Here is a 24,777-nt window from a genome sequence, read left to right as displayed (position 1 = left end):
TGTTGTGTAGTTGAGGGACCTTGCTTGGGTGTTGTCGTGCAACCTACAGCGATGATCGAAATTTGTGGTCGAAACGAAGCTTCTATAATCAACAAACCACCAAACAACTCCCCCTTCTTTTCTTTTTTTGGTCACCAAATAACAGGGGTTTTAACTCAAGAACTCCTTGATCTAATTGCTGCTACATAAGAGATTGTCAACTACACATAGATCCACACCATATGAATTTTGGTGGGTGAGATGAGGAATTTGAAATCTATCAATGAAATGCATGAAAAATGATATATGTTACGAAAATTTATACACGACCAACAATAGAAAAAGGAAACATGGAAGAACTTATGCAAATACAAGAGAGACTCTAATCCCAATCCCCCAAAAAGAATTGAATAGAAGAGGTAAACATAATAAATATTTTCGTAATCATTTATCAAGCAGACATGTACAGGTGAGGGCATTTGTCATATATACGCAAAGAGCTTCAGTGATGCGCAATTAATATGTAGCACTGAGCTGCGTACAACCACGATCGAATGAATGATTCAGGTCAAAATCTCTATGATTTTTTTTCGAAAAATACTTTTTCAGTTATACCTATTGGTAACCAAAAAATGAGTGGTCGGTTCAATTGTGGCCATATATATGCAACACAGAAGTTGAAGCCCCCTTATGTGCACGAATGCAATGCAGTGTGACAAATAAACAAACCATGAAGGTAAGGTGAAGATGTTGCGATGGACTTAACAAACGTATGAAGGATATAATCTGAATGGTCATACTATGTTGATTTGAGAGTAGCTCTGATACATTAGATGATTATACCAATAAACTTATTTGAGGTGACATGATTATATTCAACAAAGGCATTTGAATGCTCCAATATGGAGTGATTTGATTTATTTGAACAGAGAGTCCTTATATGAGCTGTTTCCTGCTACAGTCCTGAAGTCCAGAGCATTGATCAGCAACTTAGATTTTGCTAAGAATGGATAACCACTCGGCAAATCTAGCTCCCATTCATTTTCTCAATCAGTTGCTCAAACCATTTCTGCAATTCAGCTCCACTATTAAAGTCAGTTTCAACTTTCAAGTACTCATATTCATTTCTTTGTTTCCCTTCACCACTTTATCCCAAAGTAAAAGATAAAAACAAAAAGCTGAAATATCTCTGGGGGAAAAGGTCTGCTGAGGGGGGGGGGGGGGGATCCTTCGAACGTTTACTACTTAGTCAACAACAGTACCTAACCAAAAATCAATTCAGAGTTCACACATGTGAAGAAACCTTGTTAGTGAAAATCCAAGTTGATAAAGCGAATAACAATTCGCTTATACATGAATGAGAAAAGCCAACAGGTCAATAACGATTGGCACTATACACCACAGTGAAAAGTAAGCAAAACAAGCAAGACCAACTTCATTCGAGTTCATCCAATTCGTCAAACTTGGACAATAGGCTTCATATGTGTTTGGGGAACGATGAAACCAGCTCTTCTCTCCTCGAATGAGTATTCAATCATTTCAGGCATCTCTCCCATGGTGTTAGCTCTAAGGGGCACAGATGATGGAACTGGGGTCATGGCAGTCTGCATGGGCACTGACACAGTTGAAGGTGTAGTGGGGACTGGAATTGTCCTGGCGTCCGGAGTCCTATTTTCTTCCTCATCATTAAGAAAAGCCAACCTGCATGGTGTGGCCATATTGTTACTAGGGAGAATTTTCTGTGCTTTGTTTGTGTCTTCTATCAAGTTTGTAATGTTAGCCTTTGAGACAGGAGAGAACGGTTTCCGCATCATGGGCGATTCGATGTCACCAGCATTTAAGTAGTGCTGTTTCACTGGGATACCACAATCCAAGCCTCTCTTACCTACATTAAGTTCTCATCATGTTACCATAACATAAATATCAAGGACAAAATTAGTGTGCCAGGAAAACAGAATGGGCAAAAGAACAAACCTGAAGGTAAAGCTGCAAAACCTTCATCCTCATGGTGGCTGTTACACGAGTCATTTTGCAATAGAGCCTTCTTGACTGTGCGTGACTGCGGGGTAGGTTTTGTGGAGTTGAGTGAACCAGGTCTAGGAGTCTGCAGCATTGCCCCACCAAGGGAGAGTCTTCTGCTGCCTGGACCTCCTGTTGAAGTTCTTGGGAGCTTCTTCCCACTCTGAGGCTTTGAAGGGCTTGGTTTTGACCCAAAAAGAACTTCTTGCTCTGCTATTAACTGTCCCTGAAGTTTCTTTTGATCCTGCAAATTTGGATTGGGTACAGAAGTTACAAATCATACATAGTTTGTTGAACAGTGATTCTAGTCTAGATAGAATTCCCACCCGCTGCCTTCGGCGTTCTTGCTCTTTCTGTTGCCGTAAAATACTATACTCTTCCAGCATTGCAAGCAGCCGAATCTATACAACAGATAAATTAAGGGCTCAGTCACATTTGCATAAGTCAAAATGAGATCAGGATTCCAGGGGCAGATGCCCATCATAATGATTGATTCAAGGTTTTGACTTGGCAGGCTTTCAATAAGATGAAAAAAAACCTAAGAATTGACAAGGGAGCGCTTCTTACACCATCGTATGTGAATTCCACCCCTCTTTCTCTCTCCCATGCAAGGGTTTTTGATGTCAATGCCTCTACCATGGCTAGTCCAACACCAAGCAGAAGAAACTTAGAAAATTAAGTTCATCAAAATAATCCACAAAGGCAAGCTATTGAAATGTCTAGAACAGCCTTGAATAATATCCTCAATGAACATGAAAATTAGGAACCATTATTTGGAAACTTCCCCAATTATAACAATGAGTGGTGCAAGATACACACCTGGAAGTTTGTTCACCATAGAACGAGCTTTTTCTGCACGCTTCAAAATGAGATGGCCACCCCTACCAGCATTATAGCGATTTTCATCCTGAAACATCATCACCATTTTGGAAAAATAAAGACATGAAAGAGGGCGACTGAAATCCCGGTTCCTCTGAAAGAACACAATTTCGTACCCTGTTATACTCCTCAAGCCAGCTCTCCTCCTCACATGCAGTTAACCATTTCTCTACCTTTTCAAGTATTTCTTTCCTGCTAAATGCCTCCTCTTTAGATTTTGCAATTAGAAGCTCAAGTTCTTCTAGGACACTAGAAAGATCCACAACACCTGCACAAGAAGTGACCCTAACTGCATAAACACATATTATCAATCCTAACTGCTCAAAAAGGCGGTAGATATTATTAGTCTTTCTGACCAGACTCAATGCCTGCGAGTGCACTTTCCATTCTAATATCTGCCTGTGCTACCATATGTGTGCGTCTACAAATCTCCTCCAACTCTGATCTCTTCTTCAGAATAAGCTCTTTCATCTTGCTTGCTTTCAGTTCCTCAAGTCTAGAAACTTCTGCTTTGACCTGCATAAAAAAATCATTTAAGCATATTCTATGGAAGAAAACCATAAAAACATTGGAAATAAAAATTTTCTATGGTTATATGTGGTTTTAATTATGCACTTACATAGTTAATGAAATCCTCAGAGAGAATGTTGTCTTCTGTTATTTCATGTTCAGAAGCAGCTATGTTACAGGTGATGTTCTGAAACATCTGCTGCTCCTCAATTGGTGTATCCATTAAATGCCACAGCTCCAACATTGTTGTTGCCAGATCTTGCAGCTACCGTAACTTAAAAAAGTTAGTAAATTAATGGAAAGATTTTTCTCATAGAACATGAAGCGTACTCAAGAGTCCAGATGCTTACTTTCTCCATCCTCTCTATCTTGATTTTTCGCAGTGTTTGAATTGCAGCAGCCAGCCCCTCAATTGTATTGTCACTAATGTTCTTTGGTACCTCAGAATCATCCAAACCGGGGTGCACCTCATGAACTGTGTTCTTGAAATCCATACCGAGCACCAAACACAGAGAGTTGAGAGAACTAAGTAATTCAAGAACCTGTTTTACACGTTCTTCCTGTACATGAAAAAGGAAAATCAAAATCAATTTCTGGCACATAACAGCTCCTGATGAAATGAAAGGGTTGAGAGTCAAACCTTCTCCTTTTGAAGTGCTTGCAGCTGCCTGTTACATTCTTCAAGCTTTCTTAAGGACAAGTCAGTTTCATCCACCATGCTGTGTTCTGTGGATCTACCAATCTCACTTGAAATTTTTTGTATCTTCTGCAAGATATCAATAAACTGGTTCCTTCTCTCACATTTCCTTTTTCGCATCTCCTCCAGCTCTGGAACAATGGCCCTGAGCTCTTCCTTCAAACTTCTCAGGCTCTGATCAGACTGCAGACACAACCCAATCAATAAAGTAAGCAGTTGGTTTAAAAGTTTAACTAGCTGAGAAATGTGAGCAAGAAGTCAGTGACATGTTTAATTGATTTCTTCCAACCTGTCAAACTCTTATGAAAATTGACTTGAGAGACCCACCTGCCGAATGTTCACTGGTAGTTCACCCATTGATGAACAGATACTTGCAAGCTCTGCTTCATAATCTGCAATTGTTTGACGTAGCTGAGCCCTACATCTATTTGCCTGATCTACCTTTCTTCTGTACACCTGTACACACTCTTGTTCTAATTCAAACAGCATTTTATCCCTTTCAGCATCAGACTCTCCAACTTCATCCCATATCACCTGAATTCAACATAAGATCAAAATAAAAAAAAAATTAAAATTAAATCAGAAAGTTGAAACAACTGTTTTTGAACAAGATGAAAAAAATCCGAGACAACAATGCAATATCATAAGAAGCACATTGTTTTTTTGTATAGAAGCTCCAAGGAAAACCTTAAGTTCATAGAGAAGACTTCCACAAGTTGTTTCCAATTGCGAAAACTGATCATCTTGGAGAGTAGACATGATGAAGCAGATACTTTTCTCTGCAGAAGACAATCGTTTCAGTAGGACGCACAGAAACAAAAACTGAATAATCATCCGTTTCTATGACACGTAAAGTATTTACAGTAAAAAGCATGGGGATAGAGAACAAAATTTCCACCTTTTGGCTTAGGATCTCCAAGGAATACAACCAGATAATCAAAGAATAAGTTAACAGACCCAAACAATTAAGAAAAAATAACAAATTTATCGGAAAGAGAAGAAAAACAAGGGTTTACCTCCATCAAACACTGAAAGGCCACGCTGAACAACTCAAAGAGATGGCTTAATAGAGGACATTACTCAAAAAACAACTACAACAGAACTAACTAAAAAGAGCACTACTCGGTGCACCCAACAGTGCCAGGTCTGGCAGGGTGTATGCAGCCTTACCCTGCTTTCACAGAGAGGCTTGTTTTCAAGTAGAACGAGCTAGAATAGCAAATTTACTGGGCTCCCAATTTGTCGACAAGGTACTGATTCTTAGGGGTATAACTTATTAGGCCCCTTAGGAACGGTGGCTCGGCAAGGTTCCATTGCTTCTCATAATGCTTGGATTAGTGCTAGTTTCCTCCGAAAGATCCAGAAATTATTGTCCTTCCAGATGTGGTTAATTGTACAATGGAGTAATAGTTGGCTTAAAATTCTATCAGATCACCATTGAATTGTCTCTCCGCCCACTGAACTCCATTCTACTCTCCTCCCATGATCCCTCAGAAGTGAGCACAATCTAACGATGACTCCTCAGTATGGAAGAAGTATGAGCAATCAGAAAGTAGATGGAAGAGAAGCACAATCCATAAATCCATGATGGGACCATCTACTTTCTGATTGCTCATACTTCCTCCTCATCTCCCCCTCCTCTTGGAAGTTCGAATCAGACAGCAAGTGCATCTTAATACTCTGTCACTTTTAGTAAAACGAGTTCCCTCTTTTTAAAGATTAGAAGACATCGAGATTTGAAAATGAGAAATTGCTCGTTTATACACTTAGCTCCATTTCAAGGGTGCCAAAACCTGCCTTCTGAAGCTGGAATCCCAAACATCAAGTTCAAGTCTCATAGCGAAATATTTGCCATCAAATTGCATATGTTCAAATTTTCTTTTATGTTACAAAAAGGTGGGGGGAAGCAACTTGAACAAGAACGAATACGATTTCATAAAGCAGCGAAGCCAAATATTAATAGACAGAAGCACATAACCATTTAGAGAACGATAAACAAAAATACACTAACGAACAATCGAAAGAAGAACCGTGTCACACACCTGACGATACAACGAAAGTGATGTTTCTTGCTGCACCGAAGACTTTGATTTGTTCAGCGAGGAAGAATTATCGCTGGAAATTTTGATAATTTCTCACACAGAGTGATTTGCCCAAGGAAAGATCCGAATCTTGTTGATAATCCTTGAAGATTTGAAGGAATTTGCAGAAATCTTGTAATAATCAGCGCTTGATTGAGTGTATCCCTAAGAGAGAGAACAGAAAGACCCTCGGGCGTAAGTAGCCGTTGGAATGATAGACGATGACGAGTGATTTTAGGTGTTTTCTTTATGTTTTTCTTAACGAGTGGGGCTAGGAGTGGGAGATTTGAATTTCAGATGTAACGCCAACGGTCGCAATATAATGCTTTCTTTATTAATGATTTAATGATTTACCCTAACTCGTTGACCGAAAAACAGAGAGGAAAAATGGCTTACCCTAAACTGTTTTAAACGTTCACTTTCTTTCTCACCCGTAAAAGTGAAAGACAATGGTTTAGAGCTCGACCGATCCGAGCGGGGCGAGTGAGGGCGTAGGAAACACGACTGCCGATTTCCGATTCCCTATTTTTAAACTGCCTCATATTTCAACCTCCATGGGGTCAAATTTTGTCAATTTACCTAACAAACAAAAATATTATAAATATAAATCTATTTCTATTAGATTTGTTAATATATAAAGTATTGGAGGATTGGATATAAATATAAATTTATTTCTTGAGAATGTAATGTAATTGAGAATGGCATGAATGGGGTCAAATGAACTTCGAGTTCAAAAAGTAAAATTCAAAATGTGGCATTAAAAGAAGAATAAAATATTGTTTGTAGCGTAGTTATTTATTCTAAGGCGTAGTTTGTTTTTTTGGATAAAGGGGTAGAAAATTCTTGAAAAAATATAGTTTCTCTATTTTATTAACTCCCAAAATGGTTGTTTTAGATGTTGGGAAAATGGCAGACAGCCTTGGGATGTACATTACTTTCCACCCCATGCATTGTAAAACCCCATATTTGCAGCTCTTAGTGGGAAAGTTAGGAGTAATGTGAAACCTTTCAAGACATCTTCACAAACGTATTTTCATTGTTTAGGCCTCATAGTTTTTGTCACGACATTTTGTCCCCCCCACTTGCAAACAATATTTACCAAAGAAGATCTTAGATGATGAAACCAACAGCTCCAAGTAAAAGATTGAGAATTTCAAGGCATCTTAAGAGTATTTTCATTTTTAGGCCTCCAGGTTACAACATGTCTCACCCAAAATATTTACAAAGAAGATGTTTGAGTCCAACTTGTAATCATATGTGAATGGATCAGTTGGTGCATGTTGCACATATTTGTACTCAGATCGGACTCTTTATTGTCAGGAATCTCAGAGAGTATATCACTATTGTGACACTGTGTCCATCACATATTCTAAGAAAACAGTTCACCTCTAAATACTAGTAGAATAAACTCCATGAATAATAATAAATTAACCTCCATTCCTAATTCATTACAACAGCATTCATTAATCTTTCTAACGAGTGATGAACTGAAAACGATGACCGACCACACCAGCTTGTTACTGTGTAATTAATGAAACCATGAGACCAGAACTCGACCTTGCTATCGGTGGCTTACCTGATGCCTTGCCTTGTGCATTGAGCTTAAATTTCCCAATCTCAACGTCACCGGAGCATCAACACCAACACCGACACCGGCACCGGCACCCAATTGTCTCACTGGATGAGGACCTACACTCACTGCCTTCTCACATCTGCAACTCAACAATCCATTCCCCTTTCTTCTACTGTTACCTGCAGTACTGGCATTAATAATCGTCTTCTCAGATTCTTCTTTCTGTACTTTGAACCTGAAATCCTCATAATCCGATGTTGCAACACTTCTCCGGTCGAATCCCTCTGCGGTTGTCACGCTCCAATCAATACTAACTTCACTAGGCTCATAAATTTCTGTTGGTGCAGTGGAAGGGGTCACAGACCCATCAATGCTTCCATTATTTCTCCTTCTCTCATTGAGTGAGAATTCGTGGAGGGCTTCTCTCTGCTGGTGATTCAATGGATACATAGTTGTTTGAGTTGAGAAGCTTTCAATTTCAAATAAATCTGAGCTCGTGTCACTTGCGACGTCATCATCTCCAGTGGTCGCTCTGGTTTTAGGACTTGCCGGGAAAGTGAAGCTCTGCATCAGCAGCTGCCGTTGAAGCTCTGTGGATTTTCTTATCATTGATTCATCCGATGGTCGGAACACCTCTAGTGACTCCCTGCTCGGTGGGTCTTCAAGCTGGATTGCCATTTTCCCACCATTTGGGAGGAGCAGAGGAGGATTTAGGAGCAGAGGAGGATTTAATATAGGAAACGAGAACCCCCCACCACCACCTGCTTCAGTAACCAATTTTCCGGCGGAAGAAACTATCCGGTGACTGGACTCCGGCGGCAAAGATTTTGATGGCAAATGGTTTCCAGGAGCTGATTTCACTCCTGCCCTTGCATCAATTACCATGTTTTTGTCAACCACGACCTTTGAATTCTCCTTGGATACAGATACTCCTCTATCAGGAGCAGCTTCGGCTGTGTTGGTGCTCTGTTTATTGGGATTCGAGGATCTGTTGGTACCGTTTGAATAAGATGGGCTCTTCGGATTTGATAATTTATTTTCCACTTGAACAGATTTCTTACCTGAGCAGGGACATCTTGTCCTGAAAAGCCACTTTCTTGAAATTCCATTTTTCTTCCCATCCGAAGACAGGTTTCTCATAGAAACTGCAATTGAACCCGGTGGCATTGACAACAAACCAGAGCGGCTGTTCCAGCTAGCTTCAGATGAGGCTGTGGGGGTTGCATGGAAAGATCCAGTTTTGTAATTCCTTCCATGCCCATCAACAGATGAAACAGAAGAAAGCCTTGAAACAGTAGAGAGAGAAGACCTATCAGGAATTCTATCAAGACTTACAGCAACAGTAGAAGGCTGCTTCTTCTCTTTCTGATCTCCACCTTCATTGAAGTACTTCTCAGCATCAAAGATTCTGAGCTCTGAATCATCATGTTGCCTTCTGAAACGTTCTTCAGCAAGCAATTTGGGCTCTCCTGCTCTGATACATGAAGAAAATGAAGTGTCTATGAGGTGGGTTTTTGGTGGAAGGGTTGTAATAGGTATGGATGGTTCATTCTGTTCAAAGATGAGCCTTGGAGAAAGGCCACCACCACCACCACCATTAAAGGTCTGAGTTACTGTAAACCTTTCCATCTCTCCCTTCTCCTCCCTTGTCCACTCTCTAGCTTTCTGTCTCTGTGAGAAAAAACAAAAGCACGGGGAGAAAAAGAAAACTCTGAGCACTAACAGCTAATATAGACTTCTGAAATTCTTTTTCTCCACAGACTCACTCAACAAGAATATATGTACCTACAGAGCTCAACTCAACTAGTAGAGCTTGACACTAGACGTCTCTTCTGTCAAAGAACAACGTACAGCACCAACCACATCCATGCACTTATTGGCTATGTATGAACATCTTTAAATGTATGAGCATGGGTATGCTTGTCTTAATTCATACATGGGCTCTTGCTTAGATGAGAGATCTAGCATTATGGGCATGGATCTTGCTAGGCTAGTGCATTTGACGTGGTGATGCCTGTAGTAACCAATGTTAAAGCGTTGAATGGAGCTCATTTGATTTTACTGAAGTGGGTATATTCTGCACATATTCTTTTGTGTGGTTAAGATTCAATGAAATTCATGTGGTGCTCATCCAACACTGTGAACACTACATGTACTAGCACGTCAGACACACCATCTTAGCAAGAGACAGTTTTGAGAATTACAAAATAATGAAGCAAATAGTGTAGTAGTGTGTCAAAAGGGGCTCCATGACTGAACCATATCCATGAAGGTGGGATCAAATATTATAGGTTTCCTAAGACAAGAACCATGTCAAGTAATATTTATTCAAACACCAAATGACCCTACGAACCCTAAGTTTGTCAAAAACACAGCTGTGTCAAATACATGGAGACCTGTCTCTATCCATTTCTCTAGTTTTGTACCTTTGGTTTTTAGATCTGGGTAGGCCACAAACACTATCATTCATCTGTTACTCCTTTTACATAAATTGGCTGAATTTGAAAGTTTTAAGTACAAAATTCAAATCTAACAGATTTTAGGGTGCATGGACCATATCATGGAGAAAAATAATGTCTTGTAAAATTTTTGTTCTTTTCTCAGGAGGTTCTCATTTCAACTATGTCTTTATGATTAGTTTTTATATATATAATTGAAATATACTACCATAAAGAGGTGAACCCATGACTTCTTTATCAAGAGGTGTTAGTCATTACCAACTGAACAATCCTTTAATGGTAAGATGTAAATCTTTTATTGTGAACAACATTACAAATGCATTTGTATTTCTTGAAATACATCAAACAGTATAAAGTGATTGTATACAACAAATCAATTTTCGGTTGAATATGCTTGCAAAAGTCTTTGGGTAAATGAATTAGCGTTACCCTCAAACAAAATCATATTATGATTCTTCAAACCTTTCTCCATCTAAAATAGTTTAACGATAACTATGTGCACTTTGACGCGGTTTCCATTATTATGTCCGTTGATGCTTATACGATAAGATATTAGTCGCCAAACATAAAATCATTGATCAAAAAGATGCCTAAAAATGCGATGTGAATCACATGAAGATTTAAAAGCTTATATAAAAAGAAAATAATTAAGAAACCTAATTAACCTCAAATACATAACAAAATATTTTTATTTAAAATGTTTCAGTAAGTAATCAAGTCATCAATCTAATCATAAACATATATACCTAGTACTTCTCTCTAGTATTTTTTGATAAACCTAGTGTTTAATTAGTTTCAAAAGCTAAAGATAAACAATATATGATCCAAGCGTGCGTGTGGATCCAATTATAATCTGTTGTTTCCATTTAGTCTAATCATGTTTTATTTAAACTTTAACCATTAAATTATTTGTTTAATTCAGAGAATATGAAGGCAATCTATGAAAATATGTGGACCTAATTATTGACATGTTTGTTTATAACTATTAGAACGAAAGCAATCAATCCAATCTAATTGATCATCTTACATAAGTATAGATTTTTCTTCAAAAAATAAGTTGTACTTGGGGAATTCTATGGAGGCAAGACAGTCATTTCACACCCAACAGGACTACAAGTTTCATTTAAATCTCTTCTTCAAGCCTTCATCATGTTTAATTTTCTTTACTTTCTTCTGTAGATTGAATGATATATATATATATTTATTCAAGCATGGCATGGCTTTATGGAGCTTTGATTCAGAACCCATGAAGAGAAAGTCAGATCAGATTCTCTGTGTGGAACCCCTTGAAGGGGGAAGGGACAGGGAAGAAAAGCAGAAGTTAATGATCTAATAATTTATATATTGATTGGTTTTTATTTCTTAGACACTCTCTTTTGATAAGTACAAGTAGGCAAAGCAAACCAACCACACATTCACCTAAAAACGTCTATCAGATTGTAATGAAATAGTATCTCACATGCTCTGTCGGCAGTGATTCCCTTCCCCAGCCAGAAATCTTCAAATTCAGGCCAGGACTTTGGAGTTCTCTCTCCATCAGCACAGTAGTTCAATATCTTTTGATGTCTCACCTAACATTCACTGAGCATTGATCTTCCTATAAAGGAGTTTGATTCGAAATAATTTTCCATGCAACTATTTGCTTGTTGATCTTTTCAAATACTTTATAAATTATGTCTCGTCCTGTAACTCAAGAGTGAATACAGTCCCCCTAGTTAATGGGGAATGGGCTCACTTCTGAATATTGATAAAATAAATCAAAGGTAGAAGTCTCAGTGAAATTTACATAAATTTCTTCCTAATGTGACGAAAAAGATATAAAGAGACTACCTCAAACCATTTAGACCCGACAACACTTCTTCTTTGAGAAGGATTTGATCTGATCATCTCTTCTGTCACTTCTAATTGAATCAATTGTCATTTCAACATCTGAAAATTAACAATTTTTTATTTTTATTTTTTAACATCAACAAACCAGAAAATTTTACAAATATTGATTTGGTGGTTCCAACTTCCAACATTAAAACCAGGGGATCATAAAACAAATATTTGCTCTAGGCTTTAATGGTACTTGGTGACTTATTTTGTGACCAAATACGAAATTATGGGGCCTCATGTTTCTCTATCATTTCACTGTCCATCCACAGCTAACTCCTCACGCGCCCATTCACTTCATATTCCATCAAATTATTGATAGTTTTTTCCTTTTTAATTTCCAAAAAGAAAGTATTATTGATAGAGGACCTACATGAGTTTTAATGTCAAAAAGTGTAATAAAATTATCAAGATGCCACCAAATTTTAGGGTATTTATATTTTTATGTGTGTTGCACGAGGTTTTCAATCACTAAAGACCTGTTTGGTTACTTGAATCTAAAGATTTCAAATCTCTGGATTCATGAATCTGAGAATTATACCCGTTTGGTTGTAAAAATCTCCATATTCATGAAATCTAGAGATTCACCTTTTACACTAAACGTGAATATGTAGATTTATGGTAAGGGTGAAATCGAGATTTCAAAAAGCATACATTTGCACTTCACAACCACGCCGATCAAATAGGTTTTAGGATGAATCCACAAATTTCATTCCACAACCAAACATTTAATTTTATAAATTATGACTCCATAGGTTTGAAATCTCTAGACTCATGTAATCAAACAAGCCCTAAAGGATTGTATGGTGATGATTCTATGTCATTTCTTGAAAATGGACAAAAATCACTCCCATTTCTCATTTATGGTTGCAAAAATCTCGTATGATTGTATCAGAATGGGAATGTACGTATCAGAATGGGAATGGACCTAAGTTGAACCGGATACATAATCTTGTATGATATGCATATAAAGGATATGTTCTTCTTCTTCTTTTTTTCCCTAAAGAAAACTCCAATCTCTTGAGTCTTGCCTCAAAAAATGGGTAATGAAGCTAAAGGCTATTGATCCAAAGCACGATACTTATCCAAATCATTTATTTTTTATCTAAAAGTGAAAAATAAAAAAGGATCATAGATATGGAACAGTATTATCAGCATCCTCCCCCTACTCCATACAATGGTACAAAGGAAAATTAGTGATGAGAAAAATACTTACTTCTGATTTGACCCACGGATAGGTTCAACAACGGATCACATGATAGGTGACTACAACCCCCTATTAGGGCATCGGCAAGCTATCGTAAGTGAAGTCTATCCGATCTACAAACAAAGTAGAAGGATTATTTTTGTCATTCAAGATTCAAAGATGCAAGTAAGTAGCCTTCATCAATAATCTTCTCTCCCCCCTCCATTCCCGCTTCTGTCTAACCCTCCAAATTATTAACTTAGGATGTATTTTTTAGCATTTATTTATTGTTTTCCTTTCCTCCTAGGTCATTGATCAAAGATGCACAAGAGTCCCCACCCCCCCCTATATACATTTTATTATTATAATTTTTTTTGGGTAAAGATATATGATATACCAACTAATTAGCGAGAAACAGAGTTATTCCAAATGCAGCAGCAGGTAACTGTCACTTCCTTGTCTACTGCTTGAATCACAAGCTTGAAAGAAAAGACACTTCTAGATGTACAAAAATGACTCTCTATTCATGGCTACAATAGGTGTTGGACTTGGATCTTCCAGCTGAGATATACATGAAAAAAAGCGTTAAGATGAAAGGTACTTGCCACCAGCACCTTTGAGCAAGTTTGCATCATCTGCAGCAAAGGCAACGTACCCATCGGCGGTGATTAACCAGATCAAGTTCGTCTTCTTAGTTTTATCACTCAACAGAGAGATCGATTAACCAGAGCAATTATGGAGGTTTTAGGGTTAAAAGAAAGGCAATATAATTGCTCTCCATCATCGCTTGTGCCAGCTTCAACCCAAATTTGTGCCTCACATTTTTTTCTTAGTTGGATTACCTACCATACAAGATTTTACCTATTTATGTGCCAAAAAAGGAAATGTACCTCTACCTTTAAAAAGAGACTGTTTCGAGACTCGAATTTAGTGACCACTTCAAATTGAATGAGATTCTTCTTTAGTCAGAAACTCGAAAGCACTTTGTTTTGATAGAGTTTCTCCTTTTCACCTTTGTATGAGGTGTGGCAGTTCCATACTGATACGGAACCTGCTTTGCTTGTCAAAAATTAAATGAATTGTCACACATCAGTTGGGCACGAGTTTTATCATTTCTTTTCGGTAGAAAGACTTTCACTAGGCACTAGTTGTATAGGCATGTTCTGATATGTTCACATTAGCCAGTTCTGTATGGGGCTTCAAATTCAGGGGACCATTATCTTCTACTCTTGTATGCATTGACTAATACGCAAACAAATTTAATAAACTCTAGAAAAGATACAATTATGGTTATATCCTTATCCATATGGATTGATTCATAATAAGCAAAGGATATAATAAAAAGTGACACTCACATTTGCAGCTTTTTCACAAAACCCTTCATCCCTTTCCCCCCACTCTAACACCATTGGATCCCTCTTATTTATTAATTTTTTTCCACCATTTTGGAAACCCAATTAAAACTAGGAGAATTACCTAGCTGCTGGGCAATGTCACATCTCCCTTATGTCTAGATTAAGAGTGTAAAAGAATAACCGAAATTCACTCTAGAATTCACATCCGCATCTATTTGGCAATATCTAAATCTTTCCAATTACTAATAGGATGTGGATATGGCATATCCTTTTTTTACCAATTATTATCCGTTTAACTCACTTGTTTGGATTTACTTTTTGTTTATTTTTATAATTTTTACCTGAGATATGTGACTATTTATCTTGATTTTTTACTAAAATAATTACCAAAATTACTAAATTCTTAAATTTTAAACAAGCAAAATATTAAAGATGTCAACAAGTAATCAAAAATTTATATTCAATTCGTATTCATGCCCATTTATAAGAACATACTTAGGAAAATAATTATCATCCGAATCCAACTAAATCCGTCCAAAAATCGATAGGATATTATCTGAATCAGTCCGAATACAATAGGATGCAGAAATGATATTATCACTATCCAATCCGAATCCGATCCGTTGTACACCGCTAGTCTAGTTGGATGTGGTTTCCTCAACAACCAGATCATATATGGCTCCCACGCGCAAACACAAGGGGCACAAAATAACATATCGTTGATGGGCTTCACGGCGTCCAAGTTGGGCTTACTCAAAAAGCACGGGCTCTGTGTACGTGGTACCTGAAATTGTGGTGGGCCTCGTAGTGGCCGGGCCAAGGGGCCCAAAGGCAACAACTACCATGCACGAAAACAAAATAAAAAGCAAAGCTGAAACTGAAACTGAAAGAGCAGTCAGAGCACAGCAGAGTGCACAAGAGAGAGAGAGCAGTAGCCCTTCGGTGGAAAGCAGGCGGGTAGGCAGGTCGGGTCAAATCTCTGAACGTTAAATGGAGGCCCACCAAACCCTAATGCCTCCTTCCCGCACGACATATTTCTTATAAAATTCATAAGATACCTCCTCCTTTGCCATCAATGCCATGTGCTCGCTGCACTCTTCTCTGTACGTTTCCTTTCTTTTTTTAATAACATTTGAATTTCTCTCCTCTAGAAGTAATATCCATCACATTATCTTGCACTATCCATGGATCCCACCATATTCCCCATGTGCAGATCCCGTGATGTTAGATCATGCAATTATGCAACACCAAAGAAAGCCCCCCCACTTCTCAATTCTCATTGCCCTTCTAAATTTGGAGAAAACAATGATTCAATCAATGATGCTGGTTGAATTAATATGGTCTGGTTTCTAAACAGGTCGAACCGTTAATAAGGCTATATTATTAGATCTATAACCGGGTTAAGTTAATAATATGGACCAAAATAAACCCGGTTCATATAGAATTTTACTTTCCCATTCCCAAGCAAGCACCCATGAGGACGGTACGGTATAGGAGATGCTTGTCCTGTTATTCGTTCTGCTCTCAACTAATCAGAAACTTCATTAGTTATAAAAGAACCCCCAAGTGTGTATAGGTATCATGCGTAATAAATGCTATCTGGCACAGAAAATGAATATTATAATCTAACAAGGTGTCGGTGAATCCCATGCTCGGGGAGACTTTCAATGTAACCGCTTCTTCTTCTTCTTCTTCTATTAATAATTATAAATTGGATGTCACTTCCAGTTGATATTTGCTCATTCCTCAGATCTCTTCTTAGCTTTCAATTGGTTACAGATAACAATGGAGAGATCCGCACTTCCTTCTCTTTTTCTTCTCCTTCTCCTTCTCCTCGTCTTCTTCTGCGTTGAAGGGATTGCAACTTCAACCCAAGTGAGATTCTTTATGTGAATCAGCATTTCCTTCTAAAAATCTACTCTTCTTCTATTCTTTCTTTTCACATTTATTTGTCTTGTTTTATAGGTTCAGTCAGAGTCGATATTTACGACCAGTCTGGCCACTACAACAAAGGTAAGGAACAAAAAACTTGCTATTAAATATTATGATTCCTTGTCTTGTTTGGTTCTTTATCTTTTACTGATGTTATTGTATGGTGCTTGCAGCATAAGCACAGGCACTCAGGTTTAACACAAGCAGGTATGAAGAATTCCATTTCTCTAGTTTTTTTCTTTTTCAAGTGGTAAACAGAAAATGCTGGCAGTTCATATCTGGTACCTCTGAATCCAATGATGGGTTTACAAAGTGGAACTATGATTGGGCTCTGACCTCATAGTTTTCTGACATCTGAACATAGGAGCTTGGGCTAGGACTAGATATTCTAATCTCACCAAGCTACTGCATAGGCAGCAGCAGTCTGCAAGCTGCAAACCCAGAAGTGATTCACTTCTGTTGTTTAAGAATCTTGAAAAGAATGAATGAGTTTTGATTCAGATTTGTGGTTCTGTTGCAGAGTGCCCAAGTGCATGCCAATACAGGTGTTCCAAGACCTCTCATAAGAAGCCATGCATGTACTACTGCCAGAAGTGTTGTTACAAGTGTAGATGTGTCCCTCCTGGCACTAGTGGTCACAAACAAAATTGCCCTTGTTATAACAACTGGAAGACCAAGAGTGGAGGCCCAAAATGTCCTTGATTAGAAGAAGCTGTCTCACACAGCCACAGATCATTCCATCCATCTTCCCTATCAACATCTTCTTCTACCAAAGCATTTTCCTTTACATTATTATAAACAAGGGAAATTTGCTATAATTTTCTGCTGTTATGTCTTCTCTTCCTCAGGAAGATCATTATGGCATTTCTTTTCGTTTATTATTTATGGAATTTTTATGTACTTCTAGTTTAGCTCAATGTTCTTCTCACCATCCAATCAATGGGTTGGATAGAGTTAGTTTGAAATGGAAATTGTTTGATTGAAACTTATGGTTTCTTTAAATGGAAAACCAAAAACATAATAACTCATAAGAATCTTATACCACTTCCCTCAGCACACATTCCTAAGAAACTTACCAACCTAATTAACTACCATGTTCTCAGACCAAACCTCAAGAAACAGGTATTTCAGGATTTGTAATCATGCCTTCATGATTACCCTAATTCCAGTCCATGATTATTTCAGTAAATTTCCTACATAGCATTTTGCCATAAATTTGTAGAAATGATTCTTTCTCTGTACGCAATTTGAGATTAATGAGAACAAACAGCTGTAAACACTATTTTGCTTAGACAAGAAAACAGACCTAATTTAATTGCCAGCATGTGCAATGAGTTTTTGTTTGTTTATGATTTTCATATTTTTCTGCATCAATATTTGTACAATGCTAAACTAAAGAAAGATTGTCCAAAAGATGAATGGTAAAACCTCACCTAGCAACCGCAGCACTTCTCAACTTCTGAAGGCTTTAGGAATTTATCGTCACTGACATCAATCCTGCATTCACATGTCAAATAACATCAGCAGTTAGTCAAATATGAAAGGATTCAAGCAGCAGATTTTAGCAATGTTGGATGAAATTTTATGGACTAGCAACATATGTAAAGATTGGTGGCAGCATGATCCAAAAAAAAATATATTATAGACACTTCTAAGCATGGAGCCTTGTGCACTTTGACCTTTTGTTTTAATCCAGACCCAGATGAAACAATCACAGAATCCATCATCAAGAAAAAGAACCAATTTGGCACCATCATAGATGATATATCATAGCATTTGGTAATTTTGGTTCTAATAAGATGAAAACCAAATCAGGAATGGAATTTAACAAAAGAGTCAACTAATGACCACAGTTTTGATAGCCAATCCAGTTACTTCTGAAGTCTTGACCTCCTTTAATTTGAGATCATACAATTAACATCAACCGAGAAACAGGCCCGTATCACATAATACAATGTATGGGAGAAGGTTGATAATGTCACCTGGGTTCCACTTCCCAGCATATATCATCCTCTCTCTTTCCACTTTACAAAAGACCCCCTGCCCTCCTGCATCCAGCCCTGGGATCTCTGTATGCCGCTAGCTTATAAAATACGTCAGCATCCCCAACCCTCTCCCAAGATATATTGCAAAGAAGTAGCACAGGGCCACACTCGGAACATCCTTTTGTGTGTGTGTGCGCGTGCTCATGTGACAATAATAGTGCTAAGGAAACAGAGTAAAGATTTTAATTTTAACTTGATTAGATAAGGATTTACGAAATATCAAAAAGGCCAGGGGTTAATACAGACAAGCATTGTCCTCTTTGCCAGTGCTGCTGCATGCATTCAAACCCTTTGTCCAAATCAACCTTACCTTCCTTAAAAGAATGGAATTCAACAAAGATCATATTGATTCACTAAGACTATCAATAACTAGATGAAATACAGGGAAGGAGTTTACAAGAAATTAAATGAACAAAGTCAAATATACCATATAAGAAATTAAATGACTGTTTCCTAGGATATTTCAACGCTGTGCCTTCCCCATAATCCTCTAGCACCCCACCCCTCATGGGCAACTTTGATTTCTTTCCTCGGACCAGGAAACCTATTCAAGGTAAATCAACCATCTAACTAATACTTTCTTCTTCTTTTTCTTTTTTGGGTTGGGGTAGGTGGGGGGTGTATCCAGAAGGGTACCAAGATACAGGAACCACAGGAATCAAAGAACCTGTAATCCTCTTTGGCAAGCTGTGAAAAGAAAACCGGTTGCTGATTCTACCTTTTGGCCCGAGAAAAGTAGAAGAAAGAATATTTTAAGGGAAGAATTTATAAATTAAAAAGATTACGTAGGGGTTAATCAATACTACCATAGGAACTCCATCTAAAGTATGTAACATCCATATCACTGACAAAGAATTTCATAATTCAAGCCAGCTAGTTTATGCATTATCTCCAAATATATGTCACATTACACACAAGCAAAAGAAAAACCCCACATACATGACAACTAGGTGCCTAAATTAACATGCAATCCCACTTTTATTTACTTAGGGTGGGGACTTAAATTTTCAAACAGGTTAGCACTAACACAACTTATTCTTCAAAATTATTTCATGTAGAGACTACTAAACTAGAACGAAAGGAAACAAATCTTTGTTATGACAATTCTAGGTCATTGAGTGACCTGCCAAACACATTAACTCAGCTTAATACATGGGAATGACCTTACCTTCTGATGAACACATCGGGAATGATCTAGTCAAGATGCATTTTCATTAATATTTAACTCCATTCAAAAGGAAAAAATGTACCACCATGCTGGAGCAAGAAATGTGGACTCCAAGCAAAGAAATTAATCAATAAAGTCATAAGGTAAGCCACCTTATCTTCAGGTACAGCCGCTAATGGTTATAATTCATAGGATTTTGCAATCAAACCCCATAGGTCACCAATAGTCACCACAAGAGCATCTCCCATTTCTGAAGTAGTGGAATCTCATTGTGTCCCTAACAATAATTTCTCTCCCTTCAATTGCAGAGATGTACTTGGTGGCATTGTGACAATCCCCACAAACTCTAAGGTTTTTGAATACCCGTATTTGAGAGCCACTTGGCACACTTATCAGCCCGAAAGCAATTGCCAGTTTTTCACTGTGCCTTGACAATATCATCTCCTTTTGCTCCTCCCCTACGTCATGCAATGCAAAATCAAGATCTGGTACATACCCTGCTAACTTCATCCTCCTCTCCAGCTCATCTAACTTTTTATGTATAGAAGGCAAATTAGGGTGAACTCTATCCCCGGATCTGAACTCATGAACTTCACTCCCAACCTCAATCCAACTATAACCAGGCGTCTTCACAACCTTACTATCTTTCATTAACCGCCGAACCCTTGAAACATGGTCCCACTTTTTCATAGCAGCATAGGCATTGGCAAGTTGAACATAACCTGCTGCGTTAGTTGGATCAAGATCAAGCAGGTTTTTGGCAGCAAATTCAGCCAATTCCAAGTTCTTGTGAATTCTACAAGCACCCAAGAGTGTACCAAATATAGCTGAATGTGCACGGTAAGGCATTTTCTTTATCAAATCTACAGCTTTGTCTAGCAAGCCAGCTCGACCAAGCAGATCAACCATACATGTATAGTGATCCAGCTTTGCTTTAACTCCATAGCAGTTTTCCATTGAATTAAAATATTGGATTCCAAGATCTACTAGTCCTGCATGGTTGCAGGCTGACAGAACTGCAACAAAGGTGATCCAATCTGGCTTGATTCCCTCACCCTTCATCACATCAAATAGCTGAATTGCTTTCCCACCAAAGCCATGTTGGGCATAACCAGAAATCATTGCATTCCATGAAACAACATCTTTTCGAGGCATCTCAGTGAATAACTTCTTTGCATCCTCTAGCTCCCCACATTTGCAATACATGCTAAGGAAAGAAGTCCCAACAGTCGTATGGAGATACAGTGGTGATTTATGCATAAGTTGATGTACCTGCTTTCCCAATTGCAAAGCAGATAAGTTACTACAACCTAATAAAACACTGCAGATGGTGGACGGGTTCGGCTTGATTCCTTCCTTGATCATACTCCTGAAAAGCTTCAAGCCACCTTCAGAGTCAGAATTCTCAACATAACCAGCAATCATGGCATTCCAAGTTACCAAATTCCTTGCAGGCATCTCTGCGAATAACTTCTCTGCTGATTCGATCTTCCCCAACCTCATAAATCCAGTAATCATTGCTGTCCATGCAATCACACTCTTGACGGGAGCTTGCTGAAATAGTTCTACTGCCAGGTCCAAACACCCAGCCTCAACATAACCCGAAATAATGGCACTCCAGGAAATGCTATTCTTCACTGGCATAACAAAAAAGATTTCATGAGCTTCATCCATCTTCCCATTCTGGGAAAGACCAGAGATCATTGTGTTCCAAGATGCTGGATCTTTAATTGGCATTAGGTTGAAGAAGATCCGTGCAGATTCAATATCGGAGTTACGAAAATAACATGCTAACATGGTATTAAATGAGACGACGTCTGGTTGAGGAATGCAATCAAACAATCGTTGTGCCTCCTTCAATTTTCCAGGTGTTTTGGAATACCAAGCCAAGATGGTATTCCAAGTAATTGTGGTCCTAACTGTCATGTTCTCGAATACACAAAGAGCAGAATCCAAATCACCAGCTCGGATATAGTTCATGATAACCTTGTTCGCTGAAACAATGTCACTTAAACAGTGTTGATTGAAGAGCAAAGATTTCCCAGAGGACGGCGCTGATGTTGCTATGTTATTGGTGGGAACCAAGTGAGTTCTTTCTGGTGAATCAGGTAACTGTTTAGAATTCGGATTTGGTAATGCGAAGTTCGATAGGGAAGCATTTTGCTTTCTGGTTTTTTGTAAGGCAGCAGAAAAGAAGGTCAAGGGATGGTTTCTAGTAATTCGGCAGGGCATTGGCAGCCATTGTTTACCAAAAACTCAAAAAAATATTCATTGGGGCATCATCTTTTCCAGCTATTCCACTCAATCTCTACTTTTGGCTGCAAAAGAGAAACACAGATGATATAAGATACCTACAAATCAAAATTGGGTTATTCATTCACATAAAACACAGAAGTCTAGGATAGTAATAGTAATATATCCCTAGTGTCATAAAATCAATACTCTAATTTTTTTTTTTAATCACATTGAGTCCTCAAAGAAAAGAACACCAGCTGGGTATTCCACTTTAATGTCTCCTCTAGACTCCAACTGTTTCCCCAACCCCAGACTTGGACACCCCCAAGGAATAGGCTCATTGTTGATAGTTGTTACTTGGGGTCTAAGCTCTTCCTTGCATCCTACGCTGCCTCCCCCCCCCCCCCCCCCCCCCCAATAACAAAAAATCCCTCCTTGTATATTATTATTCTGCCACCTCCAGGGTTTTGGTAATATTAATTTGTTCATCCAAAACAATACTATTTGTCTATATATGGGAATGCAACTTGGCAAGTTTTGATGACAAAACCATAATGAAAAGACAGTTTTTAATGTCTCTGCTGTTATTCTGAAATGACTATAACTTGTCCAAGCAAAATTTATCTATGGCATATGAAGGGTCATAAAGGATTTCAAAATATAAAATGAACCGGATCTTAAATTGAGAGCCAAACAAGAATTTGAGAAAAGATAGTAGCAAAATTAGATAAGAATATTAAGAAATAAATATGAACAATGTACAGAGTCAACCTTTCTGATTACTTAAGAGTCCCAAAAGGGCCTCAATAATCCAATAAGTTGCTACTGACTCCACAGTAGTCAAAATTATTACATCAGAGTTTTCACCAACCATGATAAATATTTGTACAGGCCACAGGACTTTATATCTATTATAAACCAAGGACCATAGCATACTTCAAATCCAATCTACTTAGAAGTTAGGTATTCCCAGTGACTTTGTTATATATAAATAATAAAAAGAAAATAAAATAGAGCACACAACAAATAAGGAGCTTCCCCTTTGGTTTTTGTGTTTCTCTACTTGACAGCATGCTGAGAATTTATCTTAATCCCCTGCAGGGAATACTGCTGAAAAATGATATCGGCGTGATAGAATTGTGAAGTAAAAATGGAAGTTTCACTTTACTTCAATGTATTACTTCCTGTACCAAGCGTGCTACTTATCTGATCATCACATGGTTGGAAAATATGACTTTGATGAGCTTTGATTCAAAGACCTATTAATATCTGGACCTCACCTCACTAATGATCAGAGTGGTGGGGATGCTGCTGAATAATGATACACGCATGATAGAATTGTGAAGCAAAAAAATGGAAGTCTCACTAGCGTTCTATGTATTACTTCCTGGACCAACAGTACTACTTATCTGATCATCACACAGAAGGAAAATAATGAGATGGATTACCTTTGATTTAAAGAACTCTCAATATCTCAAAACTCGAACCACAAATGACAAGGTAGTCGACATTTATAAATGGATTCCTCTATTGGTCATGGAGATACTAAGTAAATCACCAAGATGCCTTGGCCAATCCATGAAGTTTAACAGATGAACTAGACCTCTAAATATCCAACCAACTACAAATCAGAGTATTATGACACTTCGCAAACATGAAAAAGCATTCTAAATTGGAATTTGACTAAAAGTTCCCTCTCTCTAATCATTGAGATCATTAAATTTCAATCTCGAATATGAATCAAGTTATGTGGCATTTGAAGATTTATTCAAGGCTTTACTTTGTACAAATGCAATTCTGTCGCTGCAACTGGTCTGTAAGGTGTTGCCAAACAAGGAACCAAGTTCATTCAAAGGCAACTGCAAACTCTTAGGGTTTTATGTTGCGGCTGCATCCATGTCCGTCCTTACCGAAATCTCTGGTTTACCAAATTCTTCTCCGGTAACTGACTAAATGGAATTGATTGATTTCGTGGGTCATCTTCCCCCTCCTCCCCACCCCCCAAAAAAAGAAATAATAAACTAAAATCTACAAGAAAGCTTGCAAACCTACAATCAGAGAAAGCAGAGAGAGAGAACAGGTCGAGAGAGCACCTAAGACAAGGAGGTTCTCCCGTCGCAAAGGATACCAAGTGCAACTTATGATTGCAGAAATCTTGCAGGGTTCAGCAGCTCGAGAATTCTAAACCAGCGGAAGAGAGACTTCAGACTTGCACGAATTTCAAAAGATAAATGAAATTAAGTAAAATAAAAATAAAAAATTATATTCCCCCCACCTTTCATCCCATGGGCAAAATGGTATTTTCAAAGTCAAAGTTTGGGTTTTTTTTTTTTTTTTGGGCTATAGGGCCTCGGGTTGGACAGCTGGAGTCACAAGGCCCAGTGGTTGATTCAAGAATAGTCAAGTCACATACAAAACACACATGGGCTCATGGGCTCATGGGCTCATGATCTCGTGGGCCGATACGAAAATATGAAAATACCAAATGGGCCTTAAATTGTAAATACTTTTTCTAAAAATAAAGAGCCCACTAAGGTTTTTTTTTTCTTTCTGAACAAGCGCTTTTATATATAGGGCCGAGGATATTATATATGCGATCTGCAATGGTTGAACCCACGACCTTTGCACTAATAGGCGTGGATCGTACATGTACATGTCGACAACCCCATTAAGGTTTTAATCAACTCTAACAACAGAAAAATTTGTGCTATTAGACAGAACCATAACTTTAGGATATATCTCATCGTCAACCTCCCCTTCTTTCAGCTTTTTGTTTTCATTTTT

General features: G+C 38.0%; 4 protein-coding genes across 5 annotated transcripts; 1 reads left to right on the top strand and 3 right to left on the bottom strand.

Moving 5' to 3' along the window:
- Nucleotides 1-1,205: 1,205 nt before the first annotated feature.
- On the bottom strand, nt 1,206-6,454 carry LOC149009445 (65-kDa microtubule-associated protein 3-like). The gene is made up of 13 exons (XM_089163758.1): nt 6,127-6,454; nt 4,772-4,863; nt 4,412-4,618; nt 4,028-4,267; nt 3,738-3,947; nt 3,497-3,652; nt 3,234-3,393; nt 2,994-3,145; nt 2,818-2,905; nt 2,566-2,639; nt 2,325-2,399; nt 1,954-2,242; nt 1,206-1,864 (listed from the first exon to the last, which is right to left on the bottom strand). Exons 2-13 carry the CDS (start codon nt 4,841-4,843, stop codon nt 1,437-1,439), a joined length of 2,151 nt encoding a protein of 716 aa, XP_089019884.1. The 5' UTR covers nt 4,844-4,863; nt 6,127-6,454; the 3' UTR covers nt 1,206-1,436.
- A 990-nt stretch (nt 6,455-7,444) lies between these two features.
- Nucleotides 7,445-9,468, bottom strand: PKS4 (phytochrome kinase substrate 4). Its single transcript, XM_089163195.1, is given in 2 exon segments — nt 7,445-7,747; nt 7,750-9,468. Coding segments are annotated over 2 exon segments (1,683 nt in total). The 5' UTR covers nt 9,368-9,468; the 3' UTR covers nt 7,445-7,682.
- Nucleotides 9,469-16,229: 6,761 nt separating this feature from the next.
- LOC149009443 (gibberellin-regulated protein 12-like) lies at nt 16,230-17,483 on the top strand. Its single transcript, XM_089161753.1, has 4 exons — nt 16,230-16,488; nt 16,579-16,626; nt 16,719-16,752; nt 17,066-17,483. The coding sequence occupies exons 1-4, from the start codon at nt 16,399-16,401 to the stop codon at nt 17,245-17,247; spliced, it is 354 nt and encodes a 117-aa protein (XP_089017879.1). The 5' UTR covers nt 16,230-16,398; the 3' UTR covers nt 17,248-17,483.
- Nucleotides 17,484-17,634: 151 nt separating this feature from the next.
- LOC149009442 (Tetratricopeptide repeat (TPR)-like superfamily protein) lies at nt 17,635-24,201 on the bottom strand. Of its 2 annotated transcripts, XR_016174470.1 has the most exons (3): nt 24,087-24,201; nt 19,911-22,076; nt 17,635-18,042 (listed from the first exon to the last, which is right to left on the bottom strand). XR_016174470.1 is itself a non-coding variant. In XM_089161752.1 (2 exons), exon 2 carries the CDS (start codon nt 21,988-21,990, stop codon nt 19,975-19,977), a length of 2,016 nt encoding a protein of 671 aa, XP_089017878.1. In that variant the 5' UTR covers nt 21,991-22,076; nt 24,087-24,201; the 3' UTR covers nt 19,364-19,974. The 2 variants fall into 2 exon arrangements, 1 of the variants encoding a protein (XP_089017878.1); XM_089161752.1 differs by lacking the exon at nt 17,635-18,042 and having other exon boundaries at nt 19,364-22,076.
- Between the last annotated feature and the right edge of the window lie 576 nt (nt 24,202-24,777).

This window comes from Hakea prostrata, chromosome 7 (genome assembly GCF_041222555.1).
Source record: "Hakea prostrata isolate BN-2017 chromosome 7, UWA_Hpros_2, whole genome shotgun sequence".
NCBI classification, from domain to species: Eukaryota; Viridiplantae; Streptophyta; class Magnoliopsida; order Proteales; family Proteaceae; genus Hakea; species Hakea prostrata.
The sequence above is the reverse complement of the archived record's forward strand: the minus strand, read 5'-3'. Positions and strand labels throughout refer to the sequence as shown.

Excerpts from the sequence above, each read along its gene's own strand:
- LOC149009445 (XM_089163758.1), bottom strand. The coding sequence starts at position 4,843 with ATGTCTACTCTCCAAGATGATCAGTTTTCGCAATTGGAAACAACTTGT. Across the intron at positions 2,640-2,817 it reads TATGGTGAACAAACTTCCAG|CCATGGTAGAGGCATTGACA; the intron begins GTGTGTATCTTG and ends GTGTTGGACTAG. Across the intron at positions 2,400-2,565 it reads TGGAATTCACATACGATGGT|ATTCGGCTGCTTGCAATGCT; the intron begins GTAAGAAGCGCT and ends TCTGTTGTATAG.
- LOC149009443 (XM_089161753.1), top strand. The coding sequence starts at position 16,399 with ATGGAGAGATCCGCACTTCCTTCTCTTTTTCTTCTCCTTCTCCTTCTC. Across the intron at positions 16,489-16,578 it reads GGATTGCAACTTCAACCCAA|GTTCAGTCAGAGTCGATATT; the intron begins GTGAGATTCTTT and ends CTTGTTTTATAG. Across the intron at positions 16,627-16,718 it reads GTCTGGCCACTACAACAAAG|CATAAGCACAGGCACTCAGG; the intron begins GTAAGGAACAAA and ends TGGTGCTTGCAG.
- LOC149009442 (XM_089161752.1), bottom strand. The coding sequence starts at position 21,990 with ATGCCCTGCCGAATTACTAGAAACCATCCCTTGACCTTCTTTTCTGCT.